This window comes from Pezoporus flaviventris, unplaced genomic scaffold (genome assembly GCF_033815535.1).
Source record: "Pezoporus flaviventris isolate CSIRO_AGI_PZ_B2104156 unplaced genomic scaffold, CSIRO_AGI_Pfla_v1 ptg000063l, whole genome shotgun sequence".
NCBI lineage: Eukaryota > Metazoa > Chordata > Aves > Psittaciformes > Psittacidae > Pezoporus > Pezoporus flaviventris.
The window spans coordinates 3600801-3621344 of NW_026892611.1; the positions used below are offsets into that span (position 1 = coordinate 3600801).

Here is a 20544-nt window from a genome sequence, read left to right on the forward strand (position 1 = left end):
TCCTGGGGAAAAGAATTCCTTTTCATTATCCTGCATAAAACACTAGTAAATATGAGCAAAGCTAGAAGAAAATGATTGATTTGTTTCCATGCCTTATTCGGAGCTATTGGACTCTGCAGTAGGTCCCAGGAACTCTGTGCAGTTTTAGAAAGCATGCTTAGGAGTTTGTAGGAACTATTTTTAGGTGACACTCTCTGACATTGTATTATTTAGTCTGAATTAGCAAAATACAAATATCTGTATGCCCAGCAATTCTGAATGTTTGCCTCAAAAGTTGTGATTTGTTATTTGAAGCTTCCTTTTCACAGAATCACAGGTAGTTTTAGGGCATTGATGAAGTATCCCGATGGACACTGCCACCTCCATAGTTTCCAGAAATACAGACTGGCATTAAGGGGAGTCTGAATACTTCAACTTTTGTCTTTACTGTGTATTTTAATAGAAGTCCCATTCCTGTATAGTGCCTTAGCTGTTCAAAAAAGAAGGAAAAAACCCTACCCTGAAGTATGCCCACTATTATGCTTATTCAAGCCTTGAGAGATAGCAATTGGAAACAAATTACTTCCAAACATAACCTAAAAGTCCTTAAATGTAATTCTGAATGCTTTTACTGCAAGAAGAGTAAAGCTAGTATAGCAGACTATGTAAAAGTTGGTGCCTCTGCCTAGTGCTGCGTGCTTCAGGTAGCAAAGATGCAAAAGCTGAGGGGGGGAGAAGGCAATTGCAGTGTTTGCTGTTTGTCAAGTAATTATAGCAAGAGACTGGTTGACTAGTGGTTTGGCAGTGGATGTAATATGATGCTTTTTACCCTTTTGTTTTCAGTTTAAACTCAGACTAATACTAGCTTTTTGTTTATGAATTTGTGGCTTTATTTTTCTCACAGGAATTTGCATTCCTTTTCTTTCTGTGCTAGACAGTATTTCCTCCATACCCTCTTTGTTCTCAAGCCCTATTCCGTGATATTATCCCCTGCTTTTTCTCATATTTTTTGCTTCATTTGCTGGCTGGATGAGGTCCAGCATAGATTAAGTGTGGCCCAAAGATGTACAAATGCAGATAGGCTGATGAGGACACAACATATTCCCTTTGGTCAAGTGATCATGGGGCCATCGCGTTCTCCTTAGGGAGGTGGACTCTGCTGTGTGGACAGCCAGCCAGGATGACCGTTTTTTGACTGCTGATGCATTAAACAGGCATATTCCTGGGGCTGCAAACAGTGGGGACCTGCTTTATGGGAGCTCAAAAGCTCCTTCATGGCCAGTTGTACATTAACATGTACACGTTTGGTTTCTTCCTTATTCTGGAAACTAAGGGTTATATTTAGAAAGAAGAAGTCAGTTATTTCTTTGCACGTCATTAGTGTGGGTAGTTGACGTTATCTTTCTTCTTAAGCAACTACTGTCTCAGTCTTTAAGTCTTGACCAAGCACTTTGCCTCACGTACACTTCAGTCATGCACTGTCTTGGACCACAGAGGGTGAATAGGGACTTTGCAAATGCTACCACAGTCCTCAGGGTTAGTGCTCAGGTTGGGAATTCCATTAAAAACACAAAGAGCTGAATGGGACAAAACCCAGGATCAGTCCTCCCAACGTCTGCCCCTGGGTCTTGGCTTGTAAAACAGTTGGTTAGACACTTCCTTTGACACTAATATACTGGAGCTTAGTTTTAAAGCCTTGAGAATCCCAGCACAGCTGTGCACTGTCCTAAAAAAATAGAAGGAAAAAAAAAACAAAAATCAGTTGTTTCTTAGTCAGAAGATGTGCACTTGGGTATGAGAGTGATTCTCTTATCCTTTTCTACATTACTTTCTACATTTACTTGTTTGTGTCAACAAGTAGTGTAAAACTCAGTGTTTCAAAATTGTAATCTCTGTCTGTATATCAACATTAACCAGGTTTCTATCTAAATATTTAGCTAGTTGGAGAACTAGGTAAGCAGCGGCATTCCATAATTCAGCAGTAACACTGAAGCGGTTTTCTGGCCACCTTTCCAACTGAGGTCTTCCAAGCAGCAAGGATAGGAGGTAAATCCCATCAGCCGTTAGTCACAGTTCATGTGCAGCGTGGAAAGGCTGGATTCCCAAAGAACTGTGATCAACAGCAAAACATCCCAGTTTGTGATGCAGGTGAAGAAAAACACTGAACACCCCCCTCCAGATTTAAATGGCAGCCATACATGCAGTCTAAGCAGCATTCAGGGCAGACTGTCTTCTGGGGAGCACTCTTAAGGTTTCCCTTCTGCCACACCAGCCTGTGTGCTTCACATTAGAGGCTGATGGCCAGAGCCTGCTGGGTGAGCAAGAAAAAGCTGTGTGTCTTAATATTTACCAATACCATTAACGCAACAAAGTTCTCTGGTGGACAATGAAACTTTCCCCAAAGCACCACATGCGAAGCATATCCCTTCTGTTGCAGGAGGGTCCACGTTGCTTCCTAAGAGCTCTGCATCCACAGTACTTGTAGCATTTTGACATTTAGAAGTAGGGTATATGTGCAATGGGGTTTTTCCCAGGAAGTTAAGACATTCTGTGAGTTTCTGAGAAATGGGTGAAATTTCTGGCTTTCTTTGTGCTTCTCTGATTTTTGCCAAAGAGGAGGTTGTTGACTTCAGAGAAACTTTTTCCAATCTATGCAAAAGCTTTAGGGAGTCTTGGGTAATAGCTATTGAGATAGGAAGGGATTATCCTGTGTTTAAATAAAAATTGACAGTAAGTTGGTCAGGAATTTTGTTTCCAAGTCTGCTTTGGACCATCTTTGTGACCTTGTCAGTCTTGCATATTACCATTGCCTTGATTTCCCCAGCTGTTAAAACATAGATCATCATATCCTATCACTGGATGATGATGAGTTTCAGTAATATTTGGAAAGATCCTTTGATGAAAAGCACAGACTTGAAAGTTTTTAATTAATGAAAATATGGGCCCAGTTTTGGCCAGAATAAACGTTTTATTTTTCTAAGTAAAGCCTATTATAGCTGAATGTGTACATGCAGTTTCTCAGTATGTCCCAGCTGCATCCAGGGTTGGGGCTGCAAAATAAATACAGCAGCCAAATTATGGCATGTTTGGAATAATCATGTTGATTACCAGTGTGCAAGCCCCCTTCACAGTGATGCCAGTGCATAAACGTGCCTCTCCACTGCAGCCAAATAACTTAAGCCAAGCTCTACCTTTTTTCACATAAAGGGCTTTATCCTGTAAACAAATCCAAGTCTCTGGATTGGAGGGATAAAATGAACGCCCATGCAGTGCTCTCATGCGTAACTTTCTATCCTGCTGGGTAATTTTAAAAATAGCATTTACATTCTATCCATCCCAAAGTCCAAGACACTTTCCTTGTGTTGCCTGGATGCAATGACAATCAGTGAAAACACTGAATTGATTGGTCACCAGCTGGAACAGCTCCAAGCTGTGAGTTGAACTGGGAGAGAGCTGAGCCCTGCTTGCCAGTTCCATGAGTATCTTTTGCTGTTGAGACCTCTCTCCCCACCTTGCTCCCATCCTTTCCTGTGAGCCTGCTGCAGGCTGCAGCCTACCTCTCTGGCCAGGAATTCCAGGACATGGCTAATCTCTGAACTCTCCATACAGATAATTAGAAATAGCTGTGGGAGCAGTCAGTGTGGTCATTAGCAATTCTGCACCAGGGCTCCAGCCAGGAAGTAGCAGTGCTGCTGGCTTGGACACAGAAGGGAGCTACTTCCTCCCCCTTGCTTCCTCTCTCCTTCCCCAGAGTATCTGTGTGATCCTTGGAGCTATGCTGCAAGCCTTGGGAATGAAGGAACACAGCTCGGTCTGTTTCTTCTCTGTGGCATTCAGCAGTGGTGTCATTTATGAGCTGGTGAGAAAATTGATGGAAGTGTTAGTTGTGTAGCAAGCAGGGAGTTGTCTTTCAGCAGGTGAGCATAACAGGTATAATTCATCCTGAAGAGCAGAAAAGAGGTGCATAGCAAAAATAAGAACTCATCAATACCTAATGTGATTATTATAATGAGGAGAACTTACTTTTCATGGTGTTGCTGTGTAATGCTCTGCCTCTCTAGATATAACTAACACTTGTTTGCCCACTCACTGTGACAGTGGTGTAAATTACACAAGTACCAGTCACATTTGATATGTATCTTTTGTCACCATTACCTCATATGTACAATGCCTTGTGAGGCTTTCAGGTATGTGACTTTTAGTAATGAGGCTGTTGTCATGGGGTAATCTGCATTCAAACCAACTCATGCTATTTGCTAGGAATGCATCAAATACATTCACTGTGTGTTATGTTCATTGTGCCAGCAACTACTCTTAACCCTTCTTCACCATAATTTGTTTTTAATTTTTAAAAAGTGAAATCTTTATATATAAATATGCCAATGAAACGCCAAAAACGTGGGCAAAGTGCAGTGAAATGTTTGCCAGTCCACACAGTGCTGGGAGCAGTGGATCTGATGGGCATGACTGGATGCAATTTGGCTCATTAGGGAGGTTACTGATATGTATAGTTACAGGGATGATTTCAGTATCAGTAGTAACTGGTTCTTACCTTGTACGCAGAGGAAATAGGAGGTCACAATTATTTTATCACATATGACCTTAAATATCTCTCATTTGATAGAATCATAGTATCATAGAATAGTTAGGGTTGGAAAGGACCTTAAGATCATCAAGTTCCAACCCCCCTGCCATGGGCAGGGGCACCTGACACTAAACCATCTCACCCAATCCTGTAAGTATAGCAGCAGCACATCTCTTTTGTAATCAAAATACCAGAACCTACTTTGTGGAGGTCAGGAACCCCCTCAATACCTCATGAAGAAAGAGCTGAGCAGATGATAAATGGTAAACCCAAGGCAAACACCTGTGGCAGCAGTTGGAGCAGGGAGCAAACAGAACCACAGAGTGTGATGGGAAATGGCGTTTCTTTATGAAAAGGAATATAGAAAATAGAATAACCTTTAAAGAGCTGGCACCAATTCCTTATCGTTTCACTGTGCTGTAATTCCATAATTCAACAGCCTTTTCACAGAGTATTTTGTACGTGAGCTATGTTGTGTTGTACATGTGTAATCAGCAGTAAGATGCGTGACTTCCTGACGTGGCTGGTAGAATTAGAAATATGGATGATGGGGACAAAACCTCAAAGTTTCAAAGAAAGGTTGAAACAATTCTTATGGAGACTGCAGCTGCCTGAACCATTTGAACTAGGGATATTAATACAGCCTGGAGGATAGAAGGTCATTTGGCTTCTTTCCCAATGTTGGCTAGCCACTTAATCTCTATACAATACACAGTATTGCTGTTCCACAAGTTATTCTGGATTTTATTTTTTTTTTTAATCAAGAGGCATTATTTTCTGTATTCCATTTAAAAGGAAAAGATTTGTAAGGGAATTCAGAAAGGTTCCTGGTAGTAGATTGATGAAATGTGATATGCAAATCACTTTAGGCTTGCAGCTACCCACTGAAAATAGCTGTGTGCAATTGTCCAAGTCATCTGGGTGCACCCTGTAATTACAGAAGAATCCAGGCAGTCTTTAATTTTTGGCATTCATGCCTTTCATCTGTGTTAACTGGACCTGACCACACTTCTAATCGCCTGTATTTCCAATAGATTGCCCAGATGTTTCATGGCTTTGCTGGAGCATTTTAGATGAACTGGCGCATCTTGTTTGCTCAGGAGGTTAGTTCATGCTAAGAGGGAGCCCTTCTTCACTTGTATTGCTTCTTAGGAGGTGGTGTTTAGAACTTGCCTATCCAGAGCTCAGAGCCTGTGTGCTTCCTTTGATAGAATCTCTTTGGCTGAAGGCTGCTGACATATTCCCAAACAATTAAGGTGTAATGAATCAGATTAGATTTGCAGTTTCATGCAGCTGTTGATAACACTGGGTAGGTGGAAATTGCCTTTCAAGGTACCTTGATCAGATTTTACATTAGTAAGGTCAGAGTTTAGATTTGCAGAGATGTGGCTTACGAAAAGGAGGGTCCTGATCAGATACCTGTGTCTAAATATAACCATGTAAAAATACTGAGCTGTGAGACGTTTGCTCTGTGGAGATGTGGGTCTCTGGTTAGTGATAAGCAGGACGGATTGGAGAAAGCTGAGCCAGTTAAGGGGGAGCTGCCATTAAAAACAAAGCTATTTCCTTTGGTGTATCCAATATGCCTATTTTAACTAGTTCTGTCTTCAGTACTGAAGTTTATGTTCTGTATGGGTTGAACCTCAGTAATAAACGACTCTGGCACATGTTCTGGTGTGCTATACCAATGACTTCTGAGAGGCAGGGGGCTATGTTGTGTGCTGAGGAGGGAGGATGGTAAGAATGATGCTAAGGTCATATACTGCAGGCTTTCTTCCACAGAGTTCCAGGCTACCTTCAAGCTGATTCATGTCTATAATTTATAATTCTGTCTTATAGACAAAATTATGACTCAAAGCCATTGCTGTGGGCTCAGTAACAGCGTAGTGGGAATATCTTGTGTCAGTATTTTAACATCCTCAGGCTGTAATGAAGAGCATATGATGTCATTGTTGCTTTTTACTGAAGACTTGGAGTCAAAGAGCTAGTGAAGTCTAATGGGGTGGTGCTCCCATCCTTTCAAAACAAAACAAATTTGTTTTTAGTGAGAACAGATCACACACTTTTCCCTGTGTGTCTTTAGTGTGGCTCTCATAGCGAGCTGTTATCTATGAACAAAGGTCCTGTTCCTGGGGTGGGCTGAGGTTAATGGCTTGCAGGTGTCTGTAGTGTCTTTTAGGCTTGGCATGCCACTAATATCATAGATAATACACTTGTTCTCTAAATACCAATCCTGGTTTCTTTTTTTTCTTTGCTTAATGTCAGGTACTTCAGTATTCATAGAAATGAGCCTCACTGGGTACTTAAGTACTTTCAGATAACCATGCTCCCTGGTGTGCTTCTGGATCCCAGCCTCTTAATATTCCCAGTGCATGCACAGTAGTTCACTCATGAGCTTTCATTTTAAGTGAATGAGCTGTTTTCACTCACAAGAAGCCTGGGAACTACACTGGAAATAGTTTAGCCTTGACACCTGTTCTCTACACAGCGCCATTATCCCGGCAAACTTTGTACCCTCACGTCTTTCTATGATCCTTTTTGCCACTCCACGCAGGGTATGCAAGGATGGTTGTGTGCTCATGTCACAAAAACATCCCTCTTCTGGCCTGACTCACTTTCTGTCAAGGTTTTTCAACTACATCACCCCACTTTCACAATTAATTTCTTAGCAGCACCATGGAAGAGATCCAGGTCAAGTGCAGTGTGACATGGATACGGTATGTCAGCTCCAAAGGAAGTTAGTAACCCAGAGCACTGCAGGCCTGAGCTACTTGGCACCCCTTAACCTGTGGGCCAGGGATTAATCTCTGGTTCAGATGCCTTTAGCATTGTGGATGCACAATGTTGTGCTAAAGATAGACCTTGGGGCATTAGTGACCATGAGGCACAGTGACCATAAGATGGCAGGTTTTTCACCCTGCCTAACCAGCACAACAGCTCAGTTTGATCTGCAGTCCCTATTCCATTTTCATATTTCTCCCTATGTTGATTCTGCATACACACTGATGGTGCGTCTTCCTCCTGAAGGGTGCCATCCTATGCGGATTAACTTCTAGTTCTCCCCATATGAAACTGCATGCAGTTTTTCAGAGCTCAGCATGGGGGTTCTGCTGTAAGCGCACTGGGAGACAGAAATCACCGAACTCTCCATCCTGCAGCTTGGAATTGTACGTTAACAACCAGCGTGTACACAAATAGCTCCCACATGTTTATGGACTGTGTTGAGGAAGAGAGGTGTGGCAGAAAAACTGAGACAGGTTCCCCTGCCAAAATAATCAAGACGAGTGAATAGTTTCCAAGGTGTTCATTCCCTAAATTGTTTTCCTTGTTTTCCTTCTTTTTTTCCTGGCCTCAACAGAGCCAGAGATCTGAGAAATCAGAGTGCCTCTATTTTGATTTAATTCCTCTCTTGGTGTGGCGTAGTGGGGAGGTATTACAAATGAAGTCACATTGCAGCAAACCACAGATCGCTTTTCATTTACCATGTCCTTATATCCCAGACTGAAAAGTAGTTAACACAGAATCCAAGATGAAATGCCAGACACGGGTTCATGCCATATATGAAACGGAAATGCATTTGTTCAGAGGAAAAAGCCTCAATTCACTGATGCTTGTTGGATGTGAAAATGGCAACTGAGTGGTTTTGAGTATGTCTGTTTGTTGTACTATTAACAGTTGAGCTGAACCTTGCAACATTCATTTGGGGTTTGCATTTAGGATAAAAATTCAGATTTGAGTTAATGTTCTCTGTTGGCTGGACAATGCTGTTGGAGATGTGTGGATTTTTGGACCTAGTTCTGATTTTATCAATGGCCTTAGCACTTCTTATCTCTGGGTATTGTTAGGTAGGAGGAAGAGGAGAGTTTTAGGTGTAGTTAAAACTGCAAAGATGAGTAAAATTACCAAACTGATGATGGGCTGGTGAAATACTGTAGGAAAGAACAGGTTTGTATCTTGCATTGCTCTATAATAACATCATGAAAATGAGAGTTGGATATTATGTTCCCACACAAACATGACTGCCTTTTTGTCTAGTCCTATTGCTTAACTAAGGCTTTGTTCATTCCTGTTTCCGTGGCCTTTGGCGGGGGGACACACACAACCTCCACTTTCCATTTCTCCCATACAATATAAAATGAGAATGTTGGCATTTGATGGTCAGCTATTTGCTGATTAAAATAAACTGGCCTCAGTAAAAACACTTCTGTAATTTGGCAGTTGATCCTTTCCCACTAACTGCAGATTGGTAAATAGTAACTTGTTTATCTGAAGCATCAAGAAAAGAGTCATCCAGCTTTATCAAATTCCATAACCCAAAGTTGGACTTCCATGATGCGACTTTATGGATGAGGCAAAGCCAAGACAGCTTTCAGAGAAAAGTGCTTTCTTCTTGTGATGGTATTCAGCCACTGTGTTGCTTTTCTTTTATCCCCGCTGACAGATGTTAATAGAACAAAACCCATTGTGGTGGCTGGTGCAGTGTGGTAATGTCTGCTGCTGATGGCCTGCTTTCTGAGCCCATTACACTGGTAGATTTATTACAGCCAAAGTATTTTAAACTGAAATATTCTGTACTGCTTCAATTTGAGTCATGTTTGGTTATGGACATTTATTACTGATCTAAAATCCTGTCTGACTGGGCAAAGTCCAGGCTGGACAGTGAAGCACCGTGACAAGTATATGCTAAAATACTTCCTGTCTGGGTTTGAGTGTGTCTGCATTAGCTGTTACATGAGAGATGCAGTAAAAGCTTTCTCTTCTGGGGAATCTTGAAAGAAACTGGAAAGTAGCTAAAGAAAGAAAATAAAGTGGCAAAGAGTCTGAGTTGAAGTTGAGCATGCAGGAAGGGTAGCTCCAAACCTGCCATAGCATGAGGTGGTGCAGTACCATCACGTCCTGGAGCCTTCAGTGCTCCAGGAGCTCTTACTTTTCTAAGGACTATCACTTAGCTCACTGATTTGTTTTTAGCTGGCATTTGGAGTTACAGCTGCTACAACAGAAGCAAAACTTAGCCATGAGAATTCCTTAGTGTGCTGGTATGGCGAGTCAGTGCAAACAAGAGCAGCAGAAAGGTCACCTTGTTCACAGGACCAGACCTGGGCCACAAACGTGTGTTTAACTACAACTGTGCCTCGCAACAGAATCCCTGAAGAACCTCTAGTGATGTTTGCATTTGAAAAGAGTTCTTCACAGATGGGCTGAGTTTAAAGTACCGGTTTCTGTAATCGCTCTAATCCACCTGTTGAACATGGCAAGTTCTAGACTTAACTTGTCATGAGCAGGGAAACTGGGTTTCTTCTGTGCACCTGAGTGCATCCTTGTAATAAGTTATGTGACAAAGAAGAATCCTACCATCTAGCACCAAGGGGAAGGAAGGTGCGTTTTCACCATTTAAACTCATAACCATATTAGACTATTTCTTTCAAAGCATTTCTTTTTCACTGCTCTCCTGTTGGAGCTGGGAATGTTGCTACAGGCAAGTTGGAGGTTTTTCTAGCTCAGCTCTGGGATTTCAGCTGGCTGTTTATTAATATATCCATGCTCCCTGAAACATTGCTTCCTTGAGCAAACTCAGCCTTGATGGAAATGTGTGAAGACAAGATACAAGGTTTTTGTCTGTTTCTGTTCCATAAGGATCTTGTTATTGTACTTGTTACCAGTGACACAGCCACATTTATTTGTCAGTGACTGTGGTAGTAAGAGATTGAGCATCAGGAAAGTCCTCTTCTCTCCTAAGTACTTACAGCTCATTTTATGAATTAGGAGAGATGATTAAATTCTGTGTCTCAAACTTCCTGTTCTTTATCTGCATTTTGTTAAGTGTTCTGCGATATGCAGATGAAAGAAGCTGCATTGATAAAGAATATAGGAATGCAGACATGCATTCACACAAATGACTGCCAGCTGGGCACATCTCTTGGAATGCATCTCTTCCAATGCCCAGCTCAGAGAGCTGCCCATTCAGCCATTGCTGTTGCCACATTTAAGCCTCCCTCTCATGTACACAGAAGCACATTCTTTATTTAGGGCTTGAGGACTATGTTAGTATTTCATCAGTTTGATACAACTTTTGATAAGGGGATAAGTCATAATTACATGTTCTCATTAAAGTGTGTTGATGTGTAGTATCAGAAGGACAATGGTGGTCAAAATATGCTGATTCACTGCCTCATTGTTCTACAAATCCATCCACTGTGAAAAACATTTAACTCCTTAATAATCCCTTATCCAAGACTTTGGAACTTGCCATCCTATAGGGTATCTTTCTACTTTACTTAAAAAAGAAGGGGAGAATGGAAAATGTAAACCTGTGTTCCTTTAATACTCTGAGGTTTTGGTTAATGAGTGCATAAAAGTATTGTTGGGAGATTTTGTTGTTGCATAGCACTGCTCAGAAAAGTTCATGTTTTCTCTTACAGAACATTGATATTACCAACTTCAGCAGCAGTTGGAGCGATGGGCTGGCCTTCTGCGCTCTCCTGCACACATACTTGCCTGCACATATTCCTTACCAGGAGCTCAACAGCCAGGATAAAGTAAGTTTTGTTGTACCTGCTCCTACACGGTTTGTAGAATTCATGGTAAATATTATCCATTTTGCTGGGTATGTTGTGGAGACACAGTGTTGCAAGATCTTGATTGATGCAAAATAAATAGGTGGGAGCAGCAGTAGGAGCCAAGTGTCATTTGAGAACCTACAGAGCAAACTGACTGGATGAAAAGGGAAAGGAAACCAACAGTGAGCTCTCAAAGAGAAATGCAGGGACTAATAGTTAAAGAGTTAGTGACAAGTCACTGGAATTCAGTGAGTGCTGCAGATAAACCTGAAGACAGCATCCCTTTGGAAAGGCTAAGGCATTTCTGGACTCCTGAATTAACAGCACACTTTAAAAGTGCTGGATCAGTAGGCAGGCAGATCATTCATTTTGCTACTTGGACATTTAAAAGTCTGACCATGTCAGCACATTGCATGTATGTTAAGACCCTCACAAAGAGGAAGAACCTGGATCTACTTCAGACAACTAGTACTACAATAAGAATTATACTATATACAGGAATCTCGTATATTAGTTAACACCTCTTCAGAAAACTTTCACTCATAATAAAGACAGAACCTTAGAGGCTTTTTTCGCCCAGTTGTAATCAGTTTCACAATAACCTATTTGTCCAAAACAGGGCTGTAGCTTGAGCAAAAGTAGATGAGCTATTCAAAGACAAAGAACTGTTTTGTGAGTATACCTGACTAATACAAAAAAATATCTATGTGAAAGTACTGAATCTAGTGATTTTCAAATATACCTGCTCATTTAAACTTACTGATTAACCAGATAAAGGTAGAGTTCAGGAGTCATACTTTGATGGTAACCCTTTGAACTTTTGTTTTACAGAAGAGAAACCTGCTGTTAGCGTTTCAAGCTGCTGAAAGTGTAGGCATCAAACCCAGCCTGGTGAGTAACCTTCTTTTAGCAAGGGAAGATATACTCCATGCACTGTTACAGAGCCTTTGTTGCCACGGGGCCAGCCAGCTTGCACTGAAAATGTTCATAGTGATAGGGAAGGCAGCGGCACCATCTCTGAAAGTCCATAGCAAGAAGAGTCATAGAATTAATATAATTTGAAGGAACTTCTGGAGATCATCTAGTATTGAAATAAAAGGATTGATTATGTCTTCCTCTTGGAAGCCAGTTCCAGAAGATTCCTGTTTTCATGAGCAGACTTGCCTGTTAGACAATTTCCTTTTGGTTTAGTGTTTTAAGAAACAGAAGGATAATTAGTGTGTGAAGCTGTTTAAAAAGCTTCTTCCAAAATCAACAATACGATGAAAAGGAAGAGATCAGTTTAATATGAAAGAAAAAATATTTTGGGGTCCATAAGGTAAATACAGAACCAAAGACATTTAAAGACGCAGCAATTTAAATAAGGAAGTGATCTTTGATTGCAGATGGAAAAAAATCTTTTCAGAATGTAAAATGTATATGGCTGTTTAAATACTTTTTTAATGAGCTTCAGAAATGCTCTAGGCCAGTAGTCATTCTCATGGGCTTTTATACTGTATGTGGCTTTAAGCAGCTGTGGAATGGTAGTAGTAGTAGTCAACAACAGTCACAGCTACTCAAAGGACCTTGTGTTGTTCCCAGTAATGGTGCTTGTGTGAGTTTTGACAATGTGTCTGTCCTGTGCAGGAACTCAGTGAGATGATGTACACAGACCGCCCAGACTGGCAGAGTGTGATGCAGTATGTTGCCCAGATTTACAAGTACTTTGAGACCTGAGACACAGAGCAAGAGGTGGACAGAAATGGGGAAGAGAACAAAGAATGCTACAGATGCACTCGATCACTTTAAAAATCCACTTGCTCCTCTTCCACAACCAACCTAAGCTCTCTTAGTTTGAGAGAAAGCTCTTCCATCATTCTGTTGACATCTGGGACTACAACCAAATAAATATCCATTGTCTTATCTACACAAACCAAATTAATCTGCAATTTTATTCCCATGTGGAAGTTGCAAAGTGTTTTCAAACATACGTGGGATTTTCTGAAGAGGATCCCTTGTGCTAAACAATGTTTGCCTCAAACTAGACTCCACCAACAGGAGACCTGCTACAAAATGAAGATTTAAATCAATGTGGACTATGCTGGTACTCAAGGGAGGCTGGGAGATTCATGTTAATACAAAAGCTCACAAAAATGCTCTTCTTGCCAAAACATGCTTAACTCATCCCAAATATATGTTGTTTTCTTGCCTCCATGTATTTTATAAAACACCATAACAGATGCACATAAGTGTGTAGAACCTTAACCTCAGTTATTCTCACACACCTGATTCAGTAAGTATACTAGTGTGCTTGTTATAGCTGAACCAGCAGGCTAATAACAGGGTTATTTGTAACTCAGAAACCATGTTCTGATCCATCAGCAGTTAAAGAACTCTAAAAGAATCCTGTTAGGTGCTGGGACTTCATTGCAGATCAAACAGAAGTAATTTCTGAGGAAAAAATAGGTTTATTGCTACAACTTTGTTACTTGATTACTGTGGGAAGCCAGAACTTGTTTTCCCTTTTGACTGTGCAGGCACAGTTATCCTAGGAATATTGCAAATGCAATTTGCTAGCTTTAGCCTGCAAGGTGCCGGTAATCAGGTGATGTCTAAGCAATACGGTAACATCTCAGTAGTATATATTTGTGTGGATTGAGTGGTGTAACTTCTTTCTTCTGTGTTGATCCTGTATAATCAGCACAGATGTGTAATTGCTGTGTAGAGACATGACTCCTGAGGCATCCTGTGCTCTGTCCAATAAAATATGGTCCACAGGGCACTGTTAAATGCTTGGAAGTGACATTACCCTGTAAAGGAACACAGCAATATATTAGTACTGATGGAAGTTGCAGCTTCACAAGTTATCAAAGATTGTAACTGGAACCCTTCTGTGTGTCATGGAAATCTCTAAGGCGCCAGAGAATAGCTTTCCAGCTCAACAATACTGTTAGGAAAATGTCTGAAAAGATACAGTTTAATTTCCATTATACCAATTCTCTTATTTCATCTCATGAAGTTAAATTTTCTGTTGGTCTCCAAGGGTAGCAGGATCAAAGAGGCTGCTTGATTTGTTCTCAGAGCAGGTCTTGGAGAGTGGGCTTTGTACAGGACCTCGTAGGAGCCTGTCTAGCTGCTTTAGATAATGCTGGTAGAAGAAAGTTGTTGTTTAGTTAGCATGTTTAACCCTGTGACCAGACTTGATGCTTTGTGGATGTTAATTATAGGGAGCTAGGGATAATTTCTCTCTTACAAAAGAAGTAGTAGTGCATGCTCACTGCTCTTAACTCCTGAAAAAAGGCTCATGAAATAGAAACAAATGATTTCACAGAAGAAACTTGGTTTCAGGTTTTCTGGGGCTTTCTTTACAGGCAGCTGATCTCAGCCTCTGGCTTCCCCACAGGGCTCTGTTGTTTGTTTTTCTTAGTACTATTTAATTAGTAAACAACCTATTTCAGACTTTGGTTTTCTCACAGCAAAATACAGGATTAAGGGGTAGGTGATAGTATTGAACAGAAATGAAGCTGGAGGAATGCAAGGAGAAAAGCATCACTTGCTCTTAGTTTTAGTCTGACATTTATTCTAATTCATAACCCCCAGGAAAGTCTGATTCCAATCTTTTGAGAGTCTGTGTGATAAAAAAGGACAGTGGCAAGCACTTACGGTGCCCTTGCACTCTTTGTGTCATCCTATACTGTGAGAAAGCTGTTGTAAATGCTGGCCAGAATTATTTCTTTGCAAGAGAATGCTTTCTAGATTGAATTAGCCCTCCAGTATTTTTAAGCGTACACTCTGCCATCCCTAGAGAACATAGGATGAGTTGCTCTAAGTGTTCTCAGATACAAGTCTCCTGTTATGTGATAAGATGGAAGAGAAAAATAGCTGCTAAGCAGAGTTCATTTCGGAAGGCAGTTACACTGCAGAGCTCCGCTGCCTTGTGGCTCCAGCAGCTCTTGTCCCTTGAGGTATCCATTGGCAGAGATCCCAATTCTGTCCAACAGGCTGGGGTTCAAAGCTTAGCGAAGTCAACACAGAAAATTCCATATTCCTCAGTGGGCTTTGGATTGGGCACTAGCAGGGATGAGAAAAACTGTTCAAATTCCCAGCGTCTGGTAAACATTTCAAAGTCGGAGGGTTCCACTGGATCCAAAAAGGAAAGATAATCTTAACCCTGTGCTCACAGGAGCGTGTGCTCCATGTGACGGTCAGATGTACGCTCAATGCGTGTGCTGTCTGATGTGTCAGCATCACTTGCTTCCAGCACTGTGCTGACATTTATTCTGATCTGGTTCTCCAAGACTCTCACCATTTTTGATTGAGCAACTTTTTGGGCTTTTCCCCAAATGATTTTTGCAAAGTAATGTTCCTGTCATCTCTTTGCAGCTTGTTTTCATGTGTCCCCATCAGCACAGACCAAACACTAATTCTACCCAATTCTAATGGTATATTCTTAACATTTCTGGTATTTACTTACTTAGGAGTTAGAACAAGGAGCCATCTGTCAGTAGGAAATGGTAACCAGTTTCGCTGTTTGCTGAGTGTTACTTTTCAGTCCTCAAACCTGCAAAACTCCTCATTTGGAAATGGTGATACTTTGAGAGTGAGAGATGGTCTTCAAGATTCTTCTTTGAGATTGAGAATGTTGTTTATATGTTCGTTTAACTCTTACAGTATTGTGTATTTTTCTTCTTCCTTTTGAACCTTGCATAGTTGCATTTCTAGATGTGGATTTTCAGAAATCATTGTTTTGCTTCATGTTGCCCTAAAATTTGAATACGAATTAAAATTTGTTCCACCCAAGATGCTGCAGACCTGAAAATCTACAGGCCCTGTAAGACATCTCAAATTTGAACTGTAAAATTAAAGTTCTAGCTGCCTTCCCAGTTAGATTGAGTAAGTTAAGCTAGAGGATATAGGGATAGGCATCACAGGAGTTCTGAGAATGCTCTGAAAATGTCCTAAATGGATGGTGCAGTGTGTTTTATCAGTAACAATTTGCCTAAATCCTTTTGGACTCTGCCTCTTTGGAGTAATGGATCTTTCCTTGATGCAGGCAGATGAAATCTTTTCACTGTGTCACCATATGCTCCCTAAATGTACAGTCACTCTTCAGCGTACCTGCAAATGCTTGTATGTGTGTTCTTGGGTAGTCTGTTGGACTGCAAGAAGCCAAATAGCTGATTTTGGACAAGCACGTGAGAAGAATGGTTAGGATGGGGATTTCAGTGAAGTTCCATGGAGGGATATCGCATTGTGTGACTGTTGTACCATAGCTGCTAGAGAGGAAAGGAGAGTGAAGTGTGGAAAGTATACAGGCTGGCTCCCAGAGCTTCTGGTGGGTCATAGAAGGTATGAGTCATTTCATGGCGTGGGAAGGTACAGAGGTGTTGAGAAGCGAGCTCAGAGTCAGCTCTCTGAGAATGTTTTCTAGAAAGGCTGATGGGCTGTTTCTGAAGGGAACTGAAGGATGGAGTGGGAGTCCAGTGGGTGAGGAGAGGGGCATACCCGGGACATGTACCTGGGCTTTTGTGGACAGCAAAGGACATCAGCTTGAGAGCCCTTACTGTCATCTTGAGTGACATTTCTCCTAAGAGTGCATCCTTGGGTGGATCTAGGAAGACGAGGAGGGAAGAGAGCGCAGAGCTTGCTGCCTTTGCCAGGTTCTCCTTCCTGTGCCGGTGACAGTCATGCTAAATGCAAAGGGGACAAAGATTTCCTGGTCCTTCCTGTGCTGCAGCAAGGCACTGTGCTAGGCAGAGTGATTTTTGATTTATGCACGTTCTCCAGTTTCCTCTCAGTGAGGCACGTTCTCTTTGAACTTTGGCAGGTGTTCTTTCTGTGTTCTGAAGTTGCTTTTACAGCTTCACTCTGATTATCTTGTTTTGTATCTGCAACCAGCACAAGTTTTACGTCCAGACCAAATAAGCGCTCACTGGCAGAATGATTTGGTCTTCCCTGTTTGATTCCTGACCTGGAACTCTTCCAAATCTGCCTTTTTGCATCACTGACTTTCTCTTCTCTCTTCCTTGGCAATGAAGTGTGAGCATTGGCTCACTGGTTAGTTTGTACCTCCCTCGTCTTTCTGCGCTTTTGGTACCAGGTCTTCCATCAGGAAGCATCTGACGGGGCGGCTGTGTGCAAAGCTGTGCTTCAGGTATCTGAGGAAAGGCAGGGTCTGTATGGGATGAGATTATGCATTTTCCTGTCAGAAGAGGGCTTTTGCCTAAAAAAGACTCAGGGCACTGAGCATTAAAGCGTTTTAAACCCAGCAATAACTTGTACTATGCTAGACTGTATTGGTTTTTACCAACTCCAGTGCCATTTAGACTGACTCACCGATGCGGTGCAGAACCAAGCGTATAACTGACCTGCAGTTACCATGTTTCTCAGCTGATGGTCCCTACATTTCTGACTCGCACATGTGCCAAGTTCCACTGGGCAGTGCTGGACACAATGTTTTTTATTGATTGTGGGTCCAGGCTTGAGTTTGTCATCTGGGATAATCACCTCTAACAAGTCTTTTAGCTTTCTCTGTTGGGTACAGATGTTACATCATAATCTAATTTATACAAAGAGCACATTAGAATGTATATACTAGGCATTGCCAGATTTGGGCATGCTGATATTTAAAGATTAACATTATTAAAATGTACGATGCAAAAATCTGTGTAATATTTCTAATAAATCTGTTTCTGTTTCTGATGTTTGTTGTAATGTCTCAAATCTCTACACACAAACAAACCAGATTCTCCTGCAGTCTGCTAGGCAGGAGGACTCCCAGGAGAGACTAAAAGATACCCAAGATCCATTGATTCTGCTCCACTGATAGCAAAGAAAATTTGGTCAGAACTGTCTTCTCATAAATGCATCAAGTTCCATGTTTTTAAAGTAATTTAGATGCATTTGGATGCCTTCCTCTGAAATTGTCTTGAGACTGAGATTGTCTTGGGGATAAAGGAGTGTGAGAGATCTCCCGGTTTCTGAAACAGAGTATATTGAAGAGACAGTAGGCAGTCATCCTAGTGCAAAGGTGAGGAAAGAACATGGAAGGGAGCAATGTGTCTGCATTGGGAGCTCTTAAGTGACTAGAGGCTTAAGAAAGACGTGGCCAAAAAGTGGAAGTAAGGACTCGTGGTTGGAGTAAGTATAAAATTAAGGTTTTCATTTGCATAATCCCAACTACTTTGCCTCTCCCCACATAAGCATCATGTTTCGGTTCTGGGCTCATCCTTTCTTGTGGCACTGTCACAGGAAGAGCAGTGTTGTTTCCATGGCTTGTCTGATCCAGGTAGCTTTATCTCCTGGACAGAGTGTGACCACATGAAACAGCAAACTAGATTTCCTCCTCCTGTCCCGCTGCCGCCGCGCTTGATTTTGAAGGTTTGCTTTGCCTCACGTAGACTGGACTCAATATTTGCACCTCACTTGTCTTCTGCAAAGGAATTCTCAGAACCAGCCCTGTCTTGCTGTCTAGAAATCCCACCGTCACTGGCAATGCAGGCTCCTGTTGTGCTTAAGGTGTGTTTAAAGAGCAGGACTATGAACACTCAAGTTCTTCAGTTGTATGTCCTTGGAATAAGGCAGTTTATGTCTGTCTAAATTCCCAATTCTTTGTGCATTTATTTTCTCTATCCTTTGGTCTGTCCTTGTCTTTCTTGGCTATAAAACCTCTGCAGCAAGAGCTGTATTTGCTAGGAGTTTATCCAGCCTCCAGCCACAAGCTAGAGCTAACACACAGTATTATAATAGAGCTAATTAATCAGACCAGATTGATTTTGTACTGTTGTTTAGTTGTGATGGGGTGGAAGCCTGGATGTTTTGCCCTGCTCAGGGAAGCTGTGATTTATCTGCATTCCCCCTGCATTTGTAACACAAGTAGGAATTCTCATGTAACGCGAGCTGGTGCCGGGTTGGCATTCAAAGCTGTGTGTCACCAACTGCCTCATTTCCATCTCCCTGTGACCCAGCCAGATCGTGGCTCAGGTGTAAAGCTGGTAATTCCTGTCAGCATGTTGCAGTAGCTGCAGTAAGGGTGGGGGTTAGGGTTATTTTTCCATCCATCAAGCTGTTCAGGATGCTTTTAGGACGTTCTTCATGTCTGATAGCACCCAGTTTTTTGATGGGGATAGATTCTTGAGTCCCGGGATGTGGAAAGGCAAAAATCCTTTCTGCCTTACAGACCAATGAGCAAAGATCGAACATGTTGAGTCTTGGTCCCATTCCCTATCTATAAAGAGATCTGAATCTGACAATGCTGTCAGAGTTAATCTGTTCTTTGTACAGCATGGAGATACCAGTGGGTAGCAAGATACCTGTCAGTGCAGCTGCTTTAGTTCGTGTTTGCTTTGCTTTTAAACAAATGATCAAACAAGATAGCTCTGGCTCTTTAAAACCCTGTCCCCGTAATCCTTCCTGCAACACAAGGCTCTGCTATCACAAACCATGCCTTAAAGCGTCAGCCGTGCAACTGCTCATAAAGAATATTTGTGGTCGAACGGACCCACTGCTCCTCCACCTGACTTGAGCAGGTTGCCTGAGCTGGGCCAGTGCCTCTGCTGTGGTGAGCACATGCTGGGGAGCCAGCAGAAAGCACCAGCTCAGCAATCAGGATCGACACGTGGGAAGGACGTAAGGCAGTTCTTGTCTTTGTCAGAATCTGCTGTGTTGGCCATTTTCAGCTGTATCAATGCCTGTGAATTCCCCTGTTACCTTACAGAAAACGGCATCTCCTCAGGAGCAATTGATTCTGAGGACCTGCTGCCTCTCGCCACCAGAACTTGGGGTTTCTGTCACTGTCAGCTGCTTACAGGCTCTGCTGCCTCGACTCTTTTCAGAACACACTCCAGACGCTTTGGTTTATTCCTTGGGAAGAGCTGGGCTCTCTGTGGAGATGTCAGGGTCTAATATATGTGGATGTGTTCACACATGGTTCAGCAAGAGCCTGAAAGTGAGAGTTGAGGCTGATATTTACCCAGGATTATTTGTGTTGGTCATAGATGGGGTGAGGTGCCCACATTGAGAACTGCTTTGCTGCTTAGGACACTGTGATTGCCAAGTGTCTCCTAATGCATAAAGAACGTAGATTGGGGTGGAAAGACGAATTCCCTTCCTGACTGGTGCATGTTCTTCTCCAGATGGAGAGGGTTTTATTTGTTCTTCCATTTGAGATGGAGAGGGTTTTATTTGTATAAACACAGTGCCTCTGACCCCAGCATGAACCAGGACCTGTCTGTGAACACACAGACCAGCTCTAAGTGTGGATTCAGCGTTTTGAGGTTCATATTCAGGTGGGGTCCCTGGCAGAGACAAATGAAAGCAAGGTGCCATGACCTGATCTACCTTTGAAGCTGAAGACAAGGCAGATAGTGTAGTCTGAAGTTTATAAAGCCCAGAATGAGCATTAGGAGCCTTGCATTCTCAAAGCAGAGATCTTCCATGGGAATT

At 42.0% G+C, this 20544-nt stretch overlaps 1 protein-coding gene across 7 annotated transcripts in view; it reads left to right on the plus strand.

Moving 5' to 3' along the window:
- The window catches only part of SPECC1 (sperm antigen with calponin homology and coiled-coil domains 1), a 94916-nt gene extending 77114 nt beyond the window's left edge, over window positions 1–17802 (plus strand). For all 7 annotated transcript variants that reach the window (XM_061470201.1, XM_061470203.1, XM_061470200.1 and 4 more), the window contains 3 exons: window positions 10984–11100; window positions 11953–12012; window positions 12748–17802. In XM_061470201.1, the coding sequence (XP_061326185.1) occupies window positions 10984–11100; window positions 11953–12012; window positions 12748–12837 (267 nt within the window). In that variant the 3' untranslated portion in view covers window positions 12838–17802. The remainder of the gene's footprint in view (window positions 1–10983; window positions 11101–11952; window positions 12013–12747) is intronic.
- Window positions 17803–20544: the final 2742 nt, after the last annotated feature.